The sequence below is a fragment of the Epinephelus lanceolatus genome, chromosome 2, assembly GCF_041903045.1.
Source record: "Epinephelus lanceolatus isolate andai-2023 chromosome 2, ASM4190304v1, whole genome shotgun sequence".
Classification (NCBI taxonomy): Eukaryota; Metazoa; Chordata; class Actinopteri; order Perciformes; family Serranidae; genus Epinephelus; species Epinephelus lanceolatus.
The window spans coordinates 18,837,912-18,860,918 of record NC_135735.1 but is presented as its reverse complement, the minus strand read 5'-3'; the positions used below and the strand labels follow the sequence as shown (position 1 = coordinate 18,860,918).

General features: G+C 42.2%; 1 protein-coding gene across 11 annotated transcripts in view; it reads left to right on the top strand.

The window, feature by feature from the left end:
* baz2ba (bromodomain adjacent to zinc finger domain, 2Ba) overlaps positions 1-23,007 on the top strand; it is an 82,643-nt gene that overhangs the window by 56,877 nt on the left and 2,759 nt on the right. Inside the window, exons 11-36 of one of the 11 annotated variants that reach the window (XM_078174754.1) lie at positions 2,292-2,352; positions 2,496-2,604; positions 3,391-3,492; positions 4,054-4,276; positions 5,505-5,597; positions 6,386-6,447; positions 6,723-6,788; positions 7,448-7,513; positions 7,727-7,771; positions 8,054-8,080; positions 9,995-10,060; positions 10,434-10,574; positions 11,137-11,391; positions 12,130-12,353; positions 12,912-12,986; positions 13,074-13,278; positions 13,400-13,462; positions 15,157-15,301; positions 15,996-16,816; positions 16,956-17,214; positions 17,469-17,624; positions 17,900-18,060; positions 19,093-19,427; positions 20,009-20,144; positions 21,016-21,162; positions 22,139-22,440. In XM_078174754.1, coding sequence (XP_078030880.1) covers positions 2,292-2,352; positions 2,496-2,604; positions 3,391-3,492; positions 4,054-4,276; positions 5,505-5,597; positions 6,386-6,447; positions 6,723-6,788; positions 7,448-7,513; positions 7,727-7,771; positions 8,054-8,080; positions 9,995-10,060; positions 10,434-10,574; positions 11,137-11,391; positions 12,130-12,353; positions 12,912-12,986; positions 13,074-13,278; positions 13,400-13,462; positions 15,157-15,301; positions 15,996-16,816; positions 16,956-17,214; positions 17,469-17,624; positions 17,900-18,060; positions 19,093-19,427; positions 20,009-20,144; positions 21,016-21,162; positions 22,139-22,440 — 4,345 coding nt within the window. Of the gene's footprint in view, positions 1-2,291; positions 2,353-2,495; positions 2,605-3,390; positions 3,493-4,053; positions 4,277-5,504; positions 5,598-6,385; positions 6,448-6,722; positions 6,789-7,447; positions 7,514-7,726; positions 7,772-8,053; positions 8,087-9,994; positions 10,061-10,433; positions 10,575-11,136; positions 11,392-12,129; positions 12,354-12,911; positions 12,987-13,073; positions 13,306-13,399; positions 13,463-15,156; positions 15,302-15,995; positions 16,817-16,955; positions 17,215-17,468; positions 17,625-17,899; positions 18,061-19,092; positions 19,428-20,008; positions 20,145-21,015; positions 21,163-22,138; positions 22,441-23,007 lie in introns of all 11 variants that reach the window. The other 10 variants (XM_033627739.2, XM_033627746.2, XM_033627771.2 and 7 more) reach the window with 10 other exon arrangements.

The following is a 23,007-nucleotide window of genomic DNA, read 5'->3' as shown; positions in this document are numbered from 1 at the left end:
TACAGTACCACACAAATACGCTTTAGTGTACAGCAGAGGCCTTGTTTTGTTGCTTGGTTTGCCAAAGCAAGGCCTCTGCAGTTGAATAAAAGAACAGTCCATCATCCTCGGATGACTGTGAAAAGGGATTGTTACTTTTAGGGAGGCAGGAAGAAGGCAGTTGGTTGTCATGGACTAACCGGAGCTCTCAGGTCCTGTAGGGGCATGCCTAAGAGCCCTGACAACTTGTTTGGCACAGCAACAAGGTTAACTTCCGCCTCCTTTCAATACGGAGAGGTTACCCAGATCAGAGAAAATAAGGCATGTGTGTAGCTTGCCAGAAATAATCCAAGCAGAAATTCCAGTCTTTCCCCTACTGTAAGTGATTTATTTTCTCTCATGCCGGCCTTAAATGGACATTGTTTATCAGACAGTGCCATTTGATGTTAATTCATGCATGTGTTCATGTATACTGGGCTTTGCATTTTAGTTTTATGATTTCAGTATGGCAACCCAAAGAAGTGTGTATATGTTATGGCTGTCCCAAATATCAGTTTTGGGGTACTGAAGTAAGAAATATTAACAGTTAATTGAAGCATTGATAGGGGGTTAATGAGAGACAAGAGGGCATTTTATGAAACATGAGTTTTCTGTCGATGCACCTAAGATAACATAACAGTTAGTCACTTTGTTTGGATGCAGGTTACAGTGACATTACTCACAATAGCTATCAAAACAAAACTTGACGAGACGGCTAAGCTGTTACTTTCAGTTTTCAGATGATTTGCAAAGCTGGTTGTAGATATGTGATATGTCACTTTCCTTTGGCATATCTGTCAGTCAAATTTTTGGGGGCTTTTCTCTGTGAATTTTGAAACTATTCCAGATGCTTGACTTTTTCGACATCTTGTTAGCACATCTGTAAGTGTGTCACGGGTGGTTAAACTGTTGGAGTTTCAAAACTAGGCCTATCACTAAGTTTAAATATCCTCGCCTGTGAATAACTAATAATAGTTAGTATTAATGCATGATGAATTATGTTGGTTTGGTATAGTTGGTAATCTTATAGAAAAATTAATATACTGATTTGGACATCTATTACCATGGCAACAATCAAAGCAGTCAGGTCAGCCCTAGTATCTACACTGAACAAAATTCTAAGTGCAACACTTTGTTTTTGCTCCCATTTTTCACAGGTTTAATTTAAAGCGCTAAGACTTTTGTCCTGCACTCAGTAGATATATTTCTCTCAAATGTCATGGCCAAATTTTGCAAGGGTATTCCATCCATCTGACAGGTGTGGCATATCAAGACACTGATTAAACAGCATCATAACTACACAGGTGTGCTTTGCAATGGTCACAATAAGGCCACTCTAAAATGAGCAGTTTGGTTACACAACAAATACCACAGATGTCCCAGGTTTTTGACGGAGCATGCCATTGGCATGTTGACTGCAGGAATGTCCACCAGAGACATTCCTGCAATCAACTTTTGCCTGTGAGCTTAATGTTCATTTCACCACCATAAACCGTTTCCAGTGTTGTTTCCCTGAATTTAGCAGAGGTCCAACCAGCCTCACAACCACACACATTGGTTACAACGACAAACTGCTTTAAGGTCAAGACCCTGGTGAGGACAATAAGTATACAGATGAACTTCCCATAGACACTTTTTGACAGTTTGTGCAGAAATTCTTCAGTTGTGCAAACCAGTTATTGCATCACCTAATCGGGCAACTGATCTCAGACGATCTGGGTGAAGGTACTGGATGTGGAGGTCCTGGGCTGGTGTGGTTACGTGTCGTCAGCATTCATTTGCAGTCAGCACACTCACTAAAACTTGCGACATTGTGTTGTGTGATCAAACTGCACATTTTAGAGTAGCCTTTTATTGTGACCATCCCGAGGCACACTTGTTTCGTAATTATGCTGTTTAATCCGCATCTTGATATCCTACACCTGTCAGGTGGATAAATGATCCTGGAAGAGGTGCTCACTAATAAATTTGCGACCAAAATTTGAGAGAAATATATCTGTTGAGTACATGAAAAAAGTCTTAGATATTTAACTTAAACCTGTAAAAAATGGGAGCAAAAACAGAAGTGTTAAAATTTTTGTTCAGTATATTTAACTCTGTGGTCAGATGGTAAATGCAGTTCTGAAAGGCCAGTGCACATACACGTGTACCTGCCAGGTATGATTACTGGTGAGTTCAGGGGCTTTGACTGCTGCAACTGTACGTGTGTGAGGTTTCCAGTTGTTCTGTAGGATGTGCTGTCAGACTGACGGTTGAACTCTGTCTCTCCACAGGCTTAGGGAAGAGGAAGAGGGTGATGGATGAGAAGGAGTTGATGATACCTCTGGAGTTGGGGTATGTACAAGAGGCAGAGAGAGAGGAAGCTCTTATAAAACGGTTCACTTCAGAGCGCTCACCTCTGTGCTTGCTCACACAAATGTACGACACACACCATTTTTCTGAACAACCGTGATATTGTTTCATTCTTAAAAACCCAGGTGGCGGAGAGAAACGAGAATCAAATCAGTGGCTGGGCGGCCGCAGGGTGAGGTGGCCTACTACGCCCCATGTGGCAAGAAACTAAGACAGTATCCAGATGTGATGAAGGTACCTCGACCTCACAGCGCTACAGTTTAGTCTACATGTGTGATATAGAAGTAAATGTTTTGAGGCATACAGATGAGCAGTTGGGGATTAAAGCGGGAATCACTGCGGGTGGCATGGTTTACAGTTTGGATATTTTGCTAATACTTGCAACACTGCTCATCCACATTTCTCAAACAAATGCTTGTGTATCTGGATTTGTTGTGTATTATCTATGCTATTGCTCCAGCTGCACTCAACCCCCACCCCACCCTGCTTTCTGTGACCCTAATAGTGTGAGATGATATTCTTAGATTCACTTCTTGTGCCACTTTTTTCACCTCTCCTTCCCCTAAAAAAGTGATTAATGGTTAGTGTTGGGATGCACAGCTTTGGCCCCATTTGCACGGCATATTATAGTCTATAATCTTCTGTCTTTGCTTCATCAAAAGCTCAACTACGCTAATCGTCAGAACTGCCTTTGAGTGTGCAAAGAGAAAAATGTGTACTCAGTAACATTCACTCACTGCTCATCAGTCAGTAGGCAGTAAAAAGCCTAGCATGGCCACAGATAAATAAGAAAGGGCCTGAATTGTGCACCCCAAGGTCAGAACCGTTTTTCTCTCCTGAGAGCTTTTGCTCTTTTTTTGTCCCCCTGGCTTTTATAATGATTAGTAGCACTGCACAGATGCACACTGTAATCTTAGACTCCCTCCAATCTAGTGCTTCCCAGTTGCTTTTCAATGTCGCTAATTTCACAATTTTTTTTTTCTGCCTAAACCAACGCCATTATTATTTTCTCTTCTGTAGTATCTATCCAGAAATGGAATAAATGGCATCACGCGCGATAATTTTAGCTTCAGTGCAAAGATAAGGGTTGGTGACTTCTATGAAGCCAGAGAAGGACCCCAGGTGACTTGCCTTTCATCTCTCTCTCTCTATCTCTCTCTCTTCGTGATCCCTGTTCATCTTTTCATCTAGCGGCAGGCAAAGCTTCATGCAGCAGTCACTGTCAGGGCATGAATAGGAATCAACCAAAAGCCTCAGTAGTCCTAGTTCTTAGACCTCTCACTGTGCATGGATAAATGTAATAATCAGCTGACATTACTTCCACAGGTGACCAGTGATATATGCCATGTTATGTGTCTGTGATACACAGAGATAAATTTGAAAATGGATGTGTGTATAATAGGAAGCAGAATAGAGAAAATCCACACAGTGCTGAGGGGCCAGAGGAAGACAGATCAGTAAATGACTATTAAAAAACTATTTAACACATTACTGTTTATTATAGAGAATATGATATATAAAATGCACATTATTTTCACAGCTGTAGAACACACCCAGATTAGTCCAGCTAGCTAAAAATCAAATTGTTCCTTAGTCACATGAATGTACATCAACGTGTCGTTCACTGTCTCACCTCTCCGCACCCTTCCCAATCTCTCCATCGCCACGTTTCTCTCGCTCCAGGGTTTACAGTGGAGCCTCTTGAAGGAAGAGGAGGTAATTCCTCGTATTTTGGCGATGGAAGGTCGCAGGGGTCGCCCCCCTAGTTCAGACCGCCAGTCAGCGAGTGAAGGTGGCAAAGGTTCCCGACGGAGGAAGGGACGGCCTCCTAATGTGGGCGATCCGCTGGTGCCTGAGGGCCCCAGTCCCAGTGAGGTCAAGCTGCTGCGCAAACTGGAGGCTCAAGGTGAGCGTGGGAAATGAGGCCTGAAATATGTTTGTCATGAGTGTGTATCCATTAATCAAGCAGCCATTATACAGGTAGCGGAGGTTAAGGAAGGGGTTTCAGTTTTAAATATTTTTTTATCATATGGATGTCACTTTTTTAATGTCATGCTTTATATGCAGTGTTGGCAAGGTTAGTGTGAAATGTAACAGGTTAAGGATTACTAGCTAACCTGTTAATGTAATAAGGAATGTTTTAATTACTTCATCAAAGTAATGTACCTTATTATATTTAATTTATTTTTGATTACGTGTCAAATGTTTTAAACTGGGCAATAAAGCTGAGAAGTCCTAAAACCAGGCAGTTCAATGCTGACTGTATTTTCACCGCTGGTAGCTTCACACAGCAGAGTAATGTCAGAGCCCTTTTCTGATGTCATACAGAAAATACTGTTGCACAACAAAGCCATGGTCATCCAGCTCAGCATGGTCGAATGGTCGCAGGCATGGCAGACTCCAGTCGCTTAGAAATGCGCATTGATTTGATTGGCCGAGGAAAGGCGGTGCAAAATCAAGCAAGACAGCCAATCAAAAACACGGCTCAAAATTGGAGCGTGTGCTGCCTAATGACTGGAGCCTGTCTGGACGTAGAGACAGCTCTTAAGCCATCCTACCCGTGATGGTCTTGCACTCAGATTTGTCCCAACAGCTTTGGTGACCCGTGAGAACGCATCCCTCCACGGCAAACAGATACTAAGCCACAGAATGAATGTTGTATAATATGAGCTTTTTTTAGTTATATACATGTTTTTTTCACTAACTAACAGATTACAGTTACAGTTATTTTATATGATATATATTTTATGATATAATTACATAATGCCGTAAATGTAACTTACCTTCCTACACTGTTCATGTGTAGTAATACAGATATTTTTTAAGATAAATTAGCAGTTTTCTTTTTTGATGTCGCTGGATGTGGTTTTGATCATAACATAACTGCAGATACTGTTATTACAAGGTAAAAACATTTGTTATGCAACCAGAAACCTCTGGTGGTCAGTTCCACCCTCATAAAAATATTTTAATCATGTACATTTTAGTATTCTCAAATGTCAAGGTGGAAATATAAAAATGTATGTTAATTCTTACAGGGAAAAAATGACGAGTATCTCAGTCAAATGTGTTAGGTCAGGCTACAGTCTCCTGAAACTTCTCACTGACAATGCCTTTCTTCCCGCTCTGTGCAGAAATAGCCCGACAGGCTGCCCAGATGAAACTGATGAGAAAACTGGAAAAGCAGGCACTGGCGCGTGCAGCCAAAGAAGCTCGGAAACAGCAAGGTAAACATATGTGTTTTGTGTGTGTGAGTTGTAAACAGGAGCTAAGTGCCATGCTGGTGTTTTGTTTTTTTTGTTGGTCAGTCGGTCACTTGGAACCTCTTCATAAAGCATGAAGATGAGCAGGGCCTTTGGGGACATGGATGCTGATTATACAGTCTTTGTTCGTGTGTATGTTCATATTTATTTCCATCACTGTAAAGCATAAGCTTCAATCTTCTCTCTGCTCTAATCTTTATTGCTTCCATGCTGCTGGTTTCAAACATTATACAATTTAATTCCTATACACGATGTTACAGCAAAAAAATCAAATCAAAATCTCGAGACTGTTTGCTTGACCTCATTGAAACTCAGAACCAGACATTTCATACATATTTTAAAATTTGTAATGCACCAATACATTTGAATAAGTCACTCTGTGTGTGTTCTGATTGTGACTGTAGGCTTATGGCTGGTTAAACTTTCCAGTTTCTAATATGCACCTCACTTCTCAGAAGTTCTTGTGCCTCTGAGGGACTTAGAATTTTACATGCTGTTATTCCTGATAATGTTTGTCATTGTTTTAATGAGTGTGTCTGTGTGTTTTTGTTGTTGTTTTGCATGACTGACTCATCTTCGTCGCAATCTAGTTCTCCGAATTTCTTGGCCTCTCGTGTAAAATACATCTTGATCTCCCCTGAATAAATAAAGCTCGACAACTGTTATTCTCTCCGAGATGAATACAGCCGGTAGCCCAGCTTTGTAGGTCATTTTTGTAGACGCTAATGTAACATTGAACTTGAATCTTGCAGCTATCATGGCAGCGGAGGAGAGGAGGAAGCAGAAGGAGCAGATCAAGATCCTCAAGCAGCAGGTGGGTGCGCTTTAAGTGTGTGCTGACAAATCTTTTTTTTTTCTCCCTTTCTCCTTATCTAAGTGTCCTGACACACGTAGTCCCCGTGCGCACCGCAGGAAATGCTGAATGGTTATTTTGTGATGCTGTAAAGCTTTTTTCAATCACCATCATTACTTCTAGTGCTAAACTTATTGTTGTTATTTGGAATAGAGTGGTTAGAAAATGATTTTATCTGAGGATGTTTTCCAATTTCGAAAATATTAAGAGATTATGGGCTTTTTTTTTTTTTACAGGAGAAGATCAAGCGTATTCAGCAGATTCGGCTGGAGAAGGAACTCAGGGCGCAGCAAATTTTGGAGGTACAGAATCTGATCCAACAGCACCTCTGATTAAGCAGAACATTCCTGGATAGCTACAGCCCCTCAGCCTATAGTGTTTTAATCTTCCTAAAGCTCATTACTGAACAGCAGCATGCATTGGTGGGAGTTGCGTCTTCTTAGGCATAATTCCACATGGAACTAATGCTAAATTGGTCTTGGTTGACGGCTGTTGAATATTAAAATGGCTGTTGCTGCCTCTTCAGACCTTATTTAAATTGGACAGAAAAGTCTTTTTTTCTTCAGACAACAGTAACAGTTTAGCATAAGTGGGTCGAGGGAGAAAAAAAAGGTGCTGTTTTCCGCACACACATGCAAAGATGCATGCGCACACACACACACATGCAGGCGCACACAATTATACTGTAGGAGCTTCAAAGTGTTTTAGCAGGACTAAATCAATTTTGAGTTGACACGGTTGACAAGCCACTCTTAACGGGAGGCTTCAACATTTTCACAATTAGGTGTTAAAGAGATACATTATTCATTCGCTGTGTTTTACAAATTTGACTGGCATTCAGAGGCGTAAAATCTTTGCTCAAACCAGAAAACTGCAAACAATCAGTTAAAGTGCAGCAAAGCCCTCACCCAAGACTGATTGATATATGTCGGTGAAACTTGACCTTAATCTTTATTCATAGGCCAAACGGAAAAAGAAGGAGGAAGCCGCCAATGCCAAAATATTGGAGGCTGAAAAACGGATAAAGGTATGTTTATGATTTGAATTTAAACAGGTGTAAATATTCATACATGTGTGGCGTGGAGCGGTTTTTGATCACACGAGTTAGATTATTTCGCATGTAGTACGATGTGGGGCAATAAAATTACAGCGGCCCTTTGAAATGTGCTGAAATTCCATCAGTATTGGGACAATAGAAGCATATTGATTTTTCCTTCATCTTCTCTTTCTTGCCTTCAAGGAGAAAGAGTTGAGGAGACAGCAGGCGGAGATTCTCAAACACCAGGTAGGCATCCACTACAACTTGCTCTGCCTCTTGAATGTAATAGTCACTGCTGAAATAAAACCATTTACCTCAAACTTTTTGGAATGTGACAAGCGTGTGTGTGTGAACGTGCGAGTGTGTGAGCGTGTGTATTTAAGTACAAGGCATGTATGAGTACATATATATAAATGTGCTTAATAGCCAAACATCTATAAAATGAGTATTTCTCTATATTAAACGCCATGCTTTTTGGTATTGGATATTATTTCTGTTCCATAATATTTTGCCAACTCTCTCTGCCAGGAGTTGGAGAGGCATAGACTAGATATGGTATGGGTATGTTTATTTTTGTACATCTAACACCTGCATCGTGTAACTGGTTGTGTTATGGTTGTCATAGCAATGCATTAAGTGTAGCACTGGCTGCTGTCATACTACATTCTTCTGCATGGCTTTCCAGCAAAACCAACAAAAGAGAGAAAAAAAAAAAAGAGTCAGTATGCTGCCTCCATCTGCTCGTCCTGAGGGACAACTGACCCTGTCACGGTGGCCAGGCAGCTTCTGTCCCCCTCCCCCCCATCCTCCCCCCCTTCTACTCAGAATGCATTGCAAAGACTGCTAGCCAATCCACACTCACTGTCTCAAAGTGCACTTGAGGAGTTTCCATCCATCACATACATTGTCTAACTGTTGTATTGGAGTAGCCTGTGTTACCCATGAGTGCTTGACGATTTCGGCCCAGACATTGAGCTTGTGTCTGTTCGTCCGTGCATCTGTTCTGCAGTCCACAGAGTGCTGGACTTTAACCTGCCCCATCCCAGCCTCTCTGTCATTCACTGTTCCTGTACTCTGCACAAAAAATGAAAACAGCTACTGAGAGTCATTTTGTCTTTATGGTGGAGATACTTCCCCCTCAGTTTGTCGAGGGTTACAGCACAACCTTTGCTTCAGAACAAACCTGATCGAGTGTAGAACAAACATGTAATCAATTCCACCACAGGGACAAACATGGCTCTGTGTAGCATTTTATTTTGGCCTGGCTGTCCTGCTTGTAGCCCTTCTCACTCATACACAGTCACAGCTGAATCTAAAGGTCTGCCTATCTGTTTCACAGTGGACTCTGAGCCGATTGTTGCATTAACCCCTTGTACCTTCACTCGGAGCACGATGAAGGGGAGCAAATTGAGATACATGATATAATCCTGGTGTTTACGGTTGTTGCATGCAGTTGCATTGCTTTTAAATTTTACCGTAGCCTGTTATCATAATATCCCTGAACACATTTGATGTTTTTTGATGAATTAGAAAGCCCGAAAAAAGCTGAGGCTGTCCTTTCTGAATGTGTCCTTTTTGAAGTTTTTTTCCATTTGTAGATAAATCAAACCAATAAGGACACTGAAATATTGTAGCAGAGTGCTCGGCATCTAGCCTGTTTTGTTTATCACAGTGACAAAACAATCCTCACAAAGAGCCCATTTTAGTCACTGTGTGCTGGAAATGTCCTTGGCAAGCCCTAATAGTGGCAATTGTGTCTTTCTGGTGGATCACAGAGGGAGTGACAGCCTGATACGGAGGAGTGGGAAACCTAAAGAGATCAAATAAAATGATAGTCAGTCACTGGTGATTCCTGTGCCCTTTTGCAGCAGACTGTGTATCATGCACCAAAGAACAACATAGATGTCTCATCCTCAGCAGTCGCATACTGTGTTAATACTTGCGCTGCCAAAACCACTGAAGTGGAACTGCTCTGTTTGTTGCTAGTCTTTACCATCCACTCCTATTTGCCATCCCCTCACCAAATATTATGAGAATGACGTGTCAAAAAAACCATTAGCATTGACTCATGTAATAGAATTTATTGTTTTGATCATGCCAATGTGGCATGTCAGAGGACTTCTGGCAACCAGCATTTTGTTGCTTTTGTTGTGTCAGCTTTAGTTTAGAGGCGCCGCCACCGATTCCAGCTGCTTCTCTTTTTTGAGCCTGTCATCACATCTACTTTGTATCGCATCTTTGTGTCGCTTTTTGGTTGTCATCGTATTACTGTACTCTTCACTTTATGCTTCCACCATACATGTGAAAGTGTATACATGTGAAGCATCGTTTTGTGTTTGTTCAAGTATGGTGCCTCTATTGAATTCAGCGCATCACAATTTTACATTAATGCATACTAAATTTAGTCGACCTTGAGTGCTGTATGTGCAATGTGTGCTTGTTAATGTGCCTGTGTTTTTGCCACTCTAGGAGAGGGAGAGGAGGAGGCAACATGTAATGCTGATGAAGGCTGTTGAGGCTCGCAAGAAAGCAGAGGTAGCCCATATGCACACAAATAAATGCAGACACACACACACACACACACACACACACAGAGTCCACTCCACTAAAAGAGCCTAAGTCATTATTCCCTGGATGGATTCCCGCTTTCTCTCCTTTCTGTGCTCTCTTCCCCTCCATTCATTTTTTTTCTACACACTTACCAAGTCAAAAGATTCTGGCCCTCAAGCACTTTTCTTTTGAATGCACAGCAGCATTAGGCTGAATTCTAATACTGCTCAGCAAAGTCAAGTAAACCTTCTTGTCTGTTTTCACACACACTCACACACGCACGCACACACATGCATATACACAAATGCACACGCACACTTTGCTTCCTTAATGCTCTCTTGAATTTTGGACTCTCCAGGAGCGTGAGCGCTTGCGGCAGGAGAAAAGGGATGAGAAGCGCCTGAACAAAGAGCGTAAACTGGAGCAACGAAGGCTGGAGCTGGAGATAGCGAGGGAACTGAAGAAGCCAAATGAAGACATGTGTCTGTCTGATCACAAGGTAGTTAAGATAGTAGCTCAGCCGGTCAGTGCTGACGGCATTAAGTTGATCACCAAAGCAAAAATCAAATTTCAGTCCATGCACACTTGGATGTACTGTAACTGTCAGTTATTGTCATTTAAGTGCAGCTAAATACATTGACTTAGAGCAGGAGGGCGGTACACTCACAAAATTCCTGTCAGCTATTATTATTAGAATTAATTTTTTATTTAAATAATTATTATTAGACAGACACATTTCCTCGATGGTCACCACTTACAATAAGACCACATGGTAGTGAGCATGTTTATGTGTGGTGGTGTGTGCCCTCAAGTGGTGAAAGAAGAGCACTGCATACTGTAGAAAATAAGCAGTCATCACAATAAATTGGAAAGCACCATCTTGATAACAGTCAGCAGATGTGAGATATAATGACAGCGTTTTTCCCATTTTCCCATAGCTTTTAAAACCATAATTGTCTCTAGTCCAAATTGGATTTAATGTATTTCTTTCTCAATAACACACACAACAGTAATGAATGCGGCTAACCATCCTACAACTTTACCCACTTTCCTTTGTGCAGCCTCTCCCTGAGTTCTCCCGCATTCCTGGACTCATCCTGCCAGGACGCGCCGTGTCTGACTGCCTGATGCTGATGCAGTTCCTGCGAGGCTTCGGGAAGGTTTTGGGGCTCGATCTGAATGCGGACGTGCCAACCCTGGGCATGCTGCAGGAGGGCTTGCTCAACGTCGGGGACAGCATGGGCCAGGTCCAAGACCTTCTGGTCAAACTGCTCGCTCTGGCAGTCTGTGATCCGGGTTTGCCACCTGGTCAAAAGGTGAGCTAGTTCAAAGTTCATTAAGTTGTGTATTGTATAACTGAACTGGTGTATGATTTTGAACCAGCAGAGCCAGCTTGAGGATTACACCTGAGGGTGTTACAGCGTTATAATACATTAAGTTTATTAGTATTGTTATGTATTGGTTTACACACCAAACGTATGATAAACTGAGTGAATATGATGCACTGCTTACAACTAAAGTATCCATCATAATATCAAGGAGTGAGTACCAGAGCGGTCAGAGGTTTGACCAACTTTACAGGACATCCAAAAACAAAAAATGACCATATTTTATCAGAATTTTTAATATTATAAACCTTCGTAATCAACCAATATGTTGAGATATATTGAAAAAATACTTTCAAGTAAGTGCACTTAACACTCTTTTTGGCCCCAGTAGTTCAGTGTGAGCAGTGTTGAGTCTTTTGGTTTTTGAATGATAATGTATTTGGAGCTTTAATTTGATATATATAACTCATTTTCACCCAAAATGTCACTGACACCCCTCTGATTTTTGACCTTGATATGTTGTATGATGACCTTGCACCTACTAAAGCACTTACACATTTTAAAATATTTCTTAAAGGCTAATCCACCGGTCATTACTTTACTCTGAAAGGGACCTTTCTTCAAAGTGATTCCTGTTACTTTTGATATTTTGATAAAATTATCAGTGTTTCTGAAGCTTTGTGTTCATCAGCTTAACTCACTCATCATCTTCTCCTTCTCCGTCAGACAAAAACCATGCTGGGGGACCACCTGACCAACGTTGGCATCAACAGGGATAATGTGTCTGAGGTGCTACAGATGTACATGGGGGCCCATTGTGCCAATACAGAACTGGCCCCTCTGGCCCTTAGTCTGAAGACCAAGGCCTTCCAGGCCCACACACCTGCCCAGAAGGCCTCAATCCTGGGCTTCCTGGCTAATGAGCTGGCCTGCAGCAAAGCTGTTATCAGGTAGGAGAAGCAGCTGAGACTATAGAAGTGAGATTCAGCACTGTACTTGTTATTTGAACTACTCTGTGTCAGTATCACATCGTTTGATGGTTATAAAGTGGTCCACAATACTTCCTCTATCTCTGGATTCACATGAGTACAAAAACAAAACTGGAAATCCGACACCAACCACTCCCTGAAAGAATATAAATTGAATATATATCCTAAATATATTCCTCTACTGTGTACTGTATGTGCTTTTAGATTGCTTAACAATGGAGTTATTCATTAGCCAGTGATGTTATGCTTTATTGATGCAGTGGAAAACGCTTAATAAAGCTGCAGTAGGGAGCAGTAATTTGCAGGAGAGTCTTTTTGATTATAAGGAAATTATGTAAGTATTAATTTGTGCTCTGGGATACCAGCTTATTAAACTTTTTTACTTTGGCTGTAGATAGTTGCCAGCCTCCCTCAGCTTTTATCTTTTGCTCAATATATTTGTTACTACTCTCTGAGAATACCAAAAACATGGAGGCACAGTCACAGCTGTAACTGACTTGACTGCATTTCCTCTTCTAGTGAGATCGACAAGAGCCTGGATCAGATGGCAAACATGAGGAAGGACAAGATCATTATGGAGGGAAAACTGAAGAAGTAAGTTTTTTTTAAATCTCAAAACAAAAAACAACACTTTAATTACCTGCACACTGTCATGCTGAGCCTGTGCTTGTATTTGTGCAGGTTGAGGACCATTTATGCCAAGCGCACTGGAAAGAGGGAGGCCAGTATGGGTGTGGAGGAGAACCAGTCTGTCGGCACTCCGTCCTCTGCCGCCAAAAACAAGAGAAAACTGGCTGCAGACAGCGATGATGAGGACGACGATGATGATGACAGTGATGACCAGGCCGATGAGGAGGATGATGAGGAGGAAGAAGAATTGAAGAAGGTTAGAAAAGTGGATACATATGATGAGGTATAAAACAATTGATCAATCTGTGGATCCATTATAGAAACGGACCATGGAAGGTTGCTCACAGATAATTACTGTGTTTGTTTTGTCCCGTCAGGATGAAGTTGACCAGGCCACCAGTCTGGAGGAGCTGGAAAAGCAGATAGAGAAGTTGGCCAAGGTAGGCTCTTCTTTAAAATGTACAAATGATGTAACTAAGTTAAAGGGACGGTTCACCCCAGAGTCAAAAATACATATTTTCCCTCTTACCTGTAGTGCTATTTATCAATTTAGATTGTTTTGGTGTGAGTTAGAGTGTTGGAGATATCAGCCGTAGAGATGTCTGCCTTCTCTCGAACATAACAGAACTAGATGGCGCTCAATACATTTGAAAAACTAAACAGCAATTTGTCTTTCCAGAAATCATGACCTGGTTACTCAAGATAATCTACAGATCTTGTTGTGAACAGTTGCATGTAGGAACTATTTTCTTTGTAACAAGCAACACTCACCAACCACATCAGCATGCAGACAGTGGCGGTAGTCTGTATTTGTCATTAAAAAGGCAAACTGGGAGACCAACAGGACAGATTCAAGAGGCTAGTTGGCACATTTACAGCACAACCTGATGTTTAAAGAACAAAGGATATACTGTAAAACTTTAATTAATAGCCCGCACAACTGTATCTGGGACAGGCCTTTAATTCCTTTTACACAAACTGTTGCTCAGCAAAGATGGGAAATAGAATCAAATTGTGTCTTTAAACCAGTATGGATATTACTTGTATAATAATTAGCCTTCAGATAACATATCAAGTATGAATCATTCATTTGATCTGGCTCCACAGACAGACAGTGCATCAGAGAGAAAGAGTTACGGCACTCAAAGATTACAGCGCCCGACATACTGACACAGCAACACTTTATGCTGTTAAAATAATACTCACAACTTGGATTAATTTTTGTGAAAAACTTTTTTGATTCTTTCGATCTTAGGACCCTTACAGACTAAAGATATATGAATAACATACAGGGTAATTTTATGTATGTATTGTATGTGAACATGTAATGACAATAAAGGCATTCATTCATTCACTCATTCAACCTGGTTTTCTATAACAAAGAAAACTGCTTGGTAACCAGACCAGGTGTCTAACTGAGACGGTGTTTATTTGTCAAAATGTGTAGCCACACCAGGCTAATAAAAGGGACTGGGCGTTTAATTGGGAGTTGGCTTTTAATTGAAGTTTTATGGTATACAGTGTGCTAATGAACAATTATACAAACATTTACAAACCATTTCTGCTAAAGAGCCCAGTGACTAAAAAGTGTAAACTTCCCTAATTTAACAAGTTTGTTTCAATCTCACGCCCTCTTGACTTAAGCCGTTTGTTTGCTTTCCTCACTTCCATTTCTCCTCTCGTGCAGTTAGCTGAACTGCCAGTCAAAGTGATTTCATTCAAAAAAAGGAGTCCACTGTCTCCAAAGCCGATTCAACATGCTGGCTTGGCCAACTAGCGCCAACTGTGCGGGACAAACGGCACAAACTAGGGCGACTTGAGTCACATGAATTGGACTTGAGTCTACATTTCTATAAATTAGCTGCAATCTTTAAATGCACAGATAAACAGTGTGTATTGTGAACAACCATGTGTTTTGCACATTGTATGAACATGTACACTGACACAGGGCTATTTGCTAGTGAAGGCAGTAATTAACTTAATACATTACCTCATTAGCATAGCATGTAATGCTCAATATATCACAGTGATTGCAAAAGGACATGAGGAAGCATGCGTGTCTCTTATTGTCCTGAAGGTCTGTGTATCAAAGGTAAAATGTCTAGAAATCACAGTGTGTTTTGTATCATTGCAGCAACATCATCAGACCAGAAGAAAGCTGTTTGAAATATCCCATTCTCTGCGCTCCATGATGTACGGCCAGGACCGTTACCGCCGTCGGTACTGGGTTCTTCCCCACTGTGGAGGGGTCTTTATCGAAGCCATGGAGAGTGGAGAAGGTACTTACGATGCAACACACACTGAGCATGATGAATTCTTATGTTGGGACGCATCAGTTTGCTCATCTGATTGCGCAGCACATTTTATGCACACTCAGTTTGGAAAACAAAAATCATCAGATTTGATGCTGCAGGAAGAGGAAGGAAGACATGTTGTAAATAAATCAGTTGAGCTGCCGCTTCAGCTGTTTTTGGCAGTGTGAAATATGCTGATGATGTTTAACTTTATCTTAATTCTCTATGACTAATTTGAGATGGCACCTGCGAACTATGATAATGTAACACAACATATTCATTTTAGTGGTAAAAAAAATGTTAAGTCACTGGGGCTCATCAGCGAGCTATGAAGTTTCATAAAAGTTTCTTGTACATTAACTTTATATTATTCCATGTTTTATCCCTGTTTGATTTATGGTCATATTATCTCGACAAACAATCTTTATTTACTGCAAAAAAAAATTTTTGTAAGATTTTCAGCTTTCTTAAGTTGAGAGGAGGTCCACTGTGTAAGTCTTTGGCTTCTTGACCTCTCCTGACACTTTTCTTTTTTTTCACTATCTTGATTTTATGCAGTTTTATTGTGCGCCTAAAAAAAAGAGGAAAGAAAACTCTTATGAATAATAAGCTCTCAGTTGTAATATCAACCACAGTAGTTGTTTTTCCAGTGACATAACAGTATGCTCTCTCATTTCAGCTCCCGAGGAACTGGAGGAGGAGCGACAGAGGAGGCGGAGAGCAGCAGAGGAGGTCAAGGTCAAAGAGGAACCCCAGGAGATAGAGTTGCAGAAGGAGAAACCAACCAATCTTGATGGGCAAAGCATTCGAACACAAGGCTTGGAGCAAGAGAAAGAGGAGGAGAAGGAGCACGAGGGGAAGAAAAACTCCCCGGTCCTCTTCTACCAGCAGCCAGGCTGCGTATCCAAACTGTGCACATTCCGGGACATCAACAAGAACCTTGACAAAGAAAATGTGATGGCGGAGGACAAGGGGAGTCCCCATGTGAGACAAAACGGCAGCCCAGTGGGCACCCCTAATGCCTCAACCACAGTTACATCATCCTCCCCCACTCACAATACCTCCGAGCCAGCAGTTGCAACCACCCCCTCCATGGTGACCACTAATGACACTACAAACATCCCTCCCCCAGCCTCAACTTCTTTATCTGTCCCGTGCCTGCCAGCTCCACGTGAAAGCCCAGGGAACACTCCTCCAACCTCATCCCCTGCTCCTTCTCCGTATGTCTCATTTCAAGCCAACGACCAGCTCCTCAGAGTCCTGACAGAAAGGAGCGGACACTGGTTCAGTCTGCTTCCTCGTAACCCCTGTGACCTCTCTTCAATCACGACAACTCCTCCAGGAGCGGCCCGTGCATCTCCCCAGGCGTCCTCCACCCCAGCCAGGCCCAGATCCCCACCTCAGTCCCCTGCCCTGCCTCTCACCCCGTCTGCTGCCTCAGCCTCTGCCAGCCCGCACCACCCAGCTGGCCTCCTCAGCTACCCACTGTCAGCCCTGCAGGTGAGACTGCTGGGCCACACAAGCAGAGATAGCTGTGTTCTGCTCAGTTATTTTTGTACCAGATCACCTAACCCGTGACTCTCCATTTTGTTCTCCTCCACCTCCCTCACCCTTTTGTTTTTACCTCTTTCCTCCCCAGGTGAAGTCAGGCACTTCATTGCTAGGAGTTTCTTTCGGAAGCTGGCCTTGTGGTGTGATAAGTCCCAGCCTGCCTCTGTGCAACAGCCCCAGCCCCAACCCCATGCAAGGTCACTCTCTGGAGGGTAACACAGCAGCAAGCGTCTCCAGCAAGAGTGAATCTCCTTTACCTCGCACTGAAAAAACCTCATCTATGCCCTCTCCTGCTCTGGAGATGCCCAAATCCCTAGACCACGCCACACCTCGGCCAATTCCAGAGGGTGAGTAGCAAAAAAGCGCTGAGACAAATTAAAGCAGGGGCCATAATCAACTTCCATTTTTTAACTGAAAAGAATTCACCTGCCTGAAAAGATTTCACTTGCCTGAATAATTCAAGATAATTGGGTTAGGGAATGTTCTGCTCTGCTGTACGCAATTTCATTTGGGGAAAACATAGCTGAATGAAGCACCTTTTTACAGTGATGTGTTTTCAGTGTCTTGTAGCTTATGTGCATGTTTGTGCTCCTTGTCTCAGAGATGCTGACAGGGTGGTGGCGGGTGTCTGACATTGAGGAGCTGAGGGCTTTAGTCAGTGCTCTCCACAGCCGAGGTGTGAGAGAGAAGGGCCTCCAGAGGCAGATACAGAAATACACAGAGATCATACCCCAGGTCTGCACCAAACATAGAGACGGTAAGTGCATCAGCACTTCTTCTGAGCACATAATAATTGTACATATGTGTATGCAGAAAGTAGATTATATTTAGTAGAGATTTGGTGTGCTGATGTTCAAACTTAGAAGCATGTCTTCAATGATCCCTGATCACTGCAGACACTGTATTATTTATGACTGAGCTACATGAGTATCTGTGGATGTTTGGCTACATGGTTCGTGTGTTTACCTGCGTCGGTGTGTGTGTGTTTGCATGTGTATTCGCTGACTGATAAATCTTATGTTGTCCAACCAGTGGCCATGATCGAGCTGCATGAGCTGGAGGAGAGCCAGGTCAGTGTGGAGTCTGTGCGGGGCTGGTGTGTTGAGGAGCAGGCGATGGAGATGGACATTGCCGTGCTGCAGCAGGTCGAGGAGCTGGAGAGGAAAGTCACTGCAGCCAGCCTGCAGGTCAAGGTAAAACACAAGAGCACAAATACCCCCCGGCAAAATTTGTTAGTAGCGTAAAGCCCAGTTCACACCAAAGATTTTTAATGAGACGATTTGAAACTTGCACCTACTTGCAATGCGTCAGTTGGCAACCTCCTGAAAATGCGCTTGATTTCACCAGTGCGACTAGACGAGACAGTACATCGTCGTGTTCATAGCAACAACTCTCTGTACTTCTCAGAAAACTATTTTGCGAATATAAAAGATCTGCAAATAAAAAATAAAAAAATATCGGTGAATACATTTAATTGATTTGCAAATAGATGAAAAGCTTTTGTGAATATCTTCCTGACATTTACAACTTTTGAACAGATATTTGTGAACCCAGTTTTTATTTGTGTGTGACTTCACAAATTTTTGTGTGTGTGGAAGTTGTTTTATATTTATAGACGACACATTTACACATGGATTGTTGATCTCCTCACACAAATTATATTCAGACAAATATATCTCCATACAAAATGATCTGAGCTTCGGATGGACAGTATTCATAATTAATACACCACCATTATTTAAATAGTCAGCGCCGATCAATCGGTCAATGAATATGTGTGTGTGACATGGACACATACAGTGAGGATAGAGACCAACATACCTGTCAACAGCTGCGGGGATGTAAATGATACTGTCTTGGGCTCGGCAGGGAGTGAGGGTGGTTATGCTACAGCAAGCAAACACATTGTCTGCTGACAGTTTGTAACTGACTTGGCCAGCAGACTTTGCTACAAGCAGACTGGCTGTTGAAACAGGTGACCAAGCCTTACCTTATAAAACCAGCCGCTGGTGACTCCACAAGCTGAGCTGCAGGCGACACCATCAGCCAGCTTGAGTCAAGCTGACGCCCGGCCACTTCACACTGCTGCAACTTCTCTGGGCAGTGTTCTAAAACGGTTTTATCTCACTGTGAATCTTTGGTCTTAACTGGGCTTGAAAAATATGTTTCAACACGTGGAGTGTGATCAGAGTGCAAAAGACTGAACAGCTGATTTCCTCTTCTAGGGCTGGACATTTCCAGACCCTCAATCTGAGCGGGAGGACCTGGTGTACTACGAGCACAAGCCCCCCACCAAGTCAACGCCAGCATCTAATGCGGGAGAGAAGGACACCAAGGACTCCAAGGAGCATCCAGAGGAGCGGGGGGAGAAGGGCGGGGTGATGCGTCACCCGGACAACCCGCTGGACATAGCAGTGACACGTCTGGCCGATCTGGAGCGCAACATCGAGAGAAGGTACCTGAGGAGTCCCTTAGGTACCACCATTCAGATCAGGCTGGATAATGTGGGTACGGTCACTGTCCCTGCCCCCGCCCCATCCACTAGTGCTGACAGGGAAGGGTAGGTCATTTCTCCAACCAAAGCTCCCCACTCTCCCACTAAGACCCTTTCCTCTCTCTGTGTGTGCTTTATGTTTCCCATACTACTCAAACAGTGAGGGTCTTTGCTGCTTTCACAGCAGAGTTTTGTGGTGGCTTGTTGCATTTTTGTTTATTCTTTGGTTTTGTGCAGTTTCTTGGGTGAGGCGGGGGGGCTACACTCAGTTTCATTTCCAGTATAGGCATACTGTTACTGGTTTACTGGCTTATTTTTCTGCATGGTGTTGTGCATCAGTAACCTTGGTTATGGACATACTCACATCTCCCACTATACAGTATACACTCTCACAGGTTTTCACTCTTTCTGCATGAACTTCCCCTCAACATAACAAAATTGGTGTATACCTCTCCTCAGCGCCCCACACCCCCCAAAATCCTAATGCCTGTCTATGCACAGCTGGAGCTCTCTTTATGATCTGCTGTCTTGTCGGCGGCTGGTTCAACTGATACAGTTTACTGCTTTGCGCGTGTGTAAATATGCCCACGTATTCACGTACATGTGTGCATTTCTCTTTCTCATTATTCCTCTTTGTGTTCTCTTAGTGGTGAGGAGGAGGTGGCCCATGGTATGAAGGTGTGGAGGAAGGCCCTGACTGAAGTGCGAAGTGCTGCCCAGTTGGCCATGTGTATTCAGCAACTGCAGAAGTCAATCGCCTGGGAGAGGTCCATCATGAAAGTGGTGAGCAGAATATTTCCACCCCACCAATTAAAAACCGATGCTATTCGGGAAGCGTTTGCTTTGCCAAATTTCAACCAGCTTTGTAAAATATAAATGTGGGTAGTGTGTGTAAATGAGCTGTGCTAAACTTCCCCCCATCGTACCAGCTCCCAGATCTCCCTGCTCATCCCGTAGCTCAGTGAAAATCTGCAGGATGATGCAAAACACGTCATCTTATGGATTTTCGTTGGCTCTAGGGCCATTGCTCAAACAACAGATTGTACTTTCACATTTTCATATGCCCACCACCATGGACACAAAGAGTATAGAGGCATATATCAAGAGAGAAAGCCTACCCCCACTCCCGGGAACATACTTTAGTGCACTGTTTGGCTGTGATATGAGAGTCTGTGTCAGGAAGTGGGTGCTATACTGTTTCACAATAACTGAGATCAAGCAGTAAAACTAAGCAGTGCTAAAAAAAATATGGACTAAGATTCTGTTTCTGCGTTGCCTATTTCTCACCTGAAATGTTTTCAGAAACAAATTTTAGCTAACTGATTAGTTGTAATGGCGAGATCGTTTGTTGCCAGTTGGCCACCATATTTTTTCCTGTGTCAAATGGACAAGCTGGTGATATGTCACCCACCAGAAGGAGCGTAAATCAGTCTGGTGTGGCACAGTGAATTCTGAATAGTTGTAGGTTTTCTATCTCTAGAGAAAAGCGAATGCCACAGCCTTTTACTGTTTTCTCTGGTCATGTAGTACCAGTTTCAAAAGTATTTGCATCTCTCTACTGCACAGACAGCCCAGTTTTTATGAAAGGACCATCTTTCCAGCAGTGAAATACTTCTTTAATGGACACACTTGGTTTTTTGTATTTTTTTTCTAGTACTGTCAGATGTGCAGGAAGGGAGATAACGAGGACCTCCTCCTGCTGTGTGACGGCTGTGACAAAGGCTGCCACACTTACTGTCACAAACCCAAGATCACCAGTATCCCAGAAGGAGACTGGTACTGCCCAGCCTGCATATCCAAGGTATCAGAGACATTTCTAATGCATTTTCATCTCACGTCAGTGGATCACTTGCGGAGTGAATCCCAAGTATGTATTTGTGCATGTATTCCTTTTGATTCACAAATTCACCTGTGAATTAGGAGTTTAGGGAAATGTCCACACCATGCATGCAGCATTTACCAATGTTAGTATTTAACTCTATCGATGTATGACATTTTGCACAAGTACTCACTTAAAATCCAACCAATCTCATCCTCAAAGATTTCTTTTTCTGGGGCCTTTTGTGCCTTGACCATAGAAAGGTGAGAGGAAAATGAATTACAACAAAGGTCCACAGCCTTGAAAACAACTGCAAGAATTACACTTTTCCTGTTTTATTACATTTCCTCTCAACTTTTATTGTCTGCAGCAAGGATTTGGCATTTATCCCGTCAAGTGACAATAAAACTCTACAATACATATTCTCAAAATTCTGAGAAACTGATTTTATTTCAAGCTTAACAGAATATTTTATGTAGTAGTATGTTATGTAGTGGTCGGAAAATAAACTAAACAATATTAGTCAGGGTTCCTGCGGATCATTAACAAGTCTGAAAGCAACTGAATTTATTATTCTGAAAATAAAGCCTTAATTGGTATTGAAATGTCTAAAATCAATCTTTCAAAAGTATTAAAAATGATAAAACATTTGGGTATAATTGTCTCTAACCCCAAGTAATTGATATCGGTTCATGTTTTTTTTCTTCAAGTTTGGTTATTGTAAAATTGGTCTTAAAATTCATCCTGAATGGCATTTAAAAAAGTCTTAAAAAATCTTAAATCTAACTTGCTTTAAGATGTACATACTTGGTTGGTGGTGTGACAAAACAAACTAATAGTTTAGAAAAGGCTGAATAAATGTAGATAAATGGTTCTAAGTGGACACTATATGAGTGTCTTAGTGTATTAGTTTTAATTGCACCAGACTTTAAAGATTGCATTGTTTACTTTTGTGCAGGCAAGTGGTCCATCCCCCAAAAACAAAAAACCTCCAAGCAAACCAGTAGCATCCAGCGGAGCAAGCAGTAAGAAAGGTGGAGAGGGGAAGAAGAACGGGAAGCAGGCAGGTAATGGGGAACTATCCGAGGACGACCCGGCCAGCGCCAGCAGCACGCCCAAGAAAGGAGCTAAAGACACCAGCAGGAAGAGGAAAACAGAGGAGAGCTCACCTGCTCCGCCAGCAGCCAATCAGGAGAGCCCTGCGTGTGTGAAGCGAGCCAAGACAGCTAGAGACAACAACAGGGACCTGGGATTATGCAGGTATGTGCCCCTGGTTTGTTCATACTTGTCTCTCTGTTGAATCCTTCATTTATTTATCTCCCTCTTCTAAACAGTTGTACAGTAGCTGCCATCTGTACAGTAGGACTATATCAACAGGTTGCAGGGAGCTGCTGTGTTTCTCTTTATTAGTGAAGATTCTTTTGTGGTTTAACCCTGAAATTTAAGGTCTTCTTGTGACAAACCTTGCCTTTTCTGCTAAGATTAAAAGTTCATGCACAAAGTCAGCTATGAGCCTGGCTCATTTTCATCTTGTGTTTGTTGGTATTAGCTTCTAAAACAGACATTATTAAAGCCCTTACATCAAATAAAACAAATAAAACTGCCCTTAACTATTTTTCTTTACCCAGAAACTAGCTGCAAACACAGCACTGACATTATTATCACCCATTAAGTCGATATATTGATCTATTTACACATCAAGTAGACACGGAGCAACATCAATATCATCCATTAAAAGTTGTGTTTCTGTCCTCTCGATAAATATAAATTGAACATTTACTTGCCTTTAGCTCTGTTTTTTGTCTCTACCAGCTCCTGAGGGAAGCA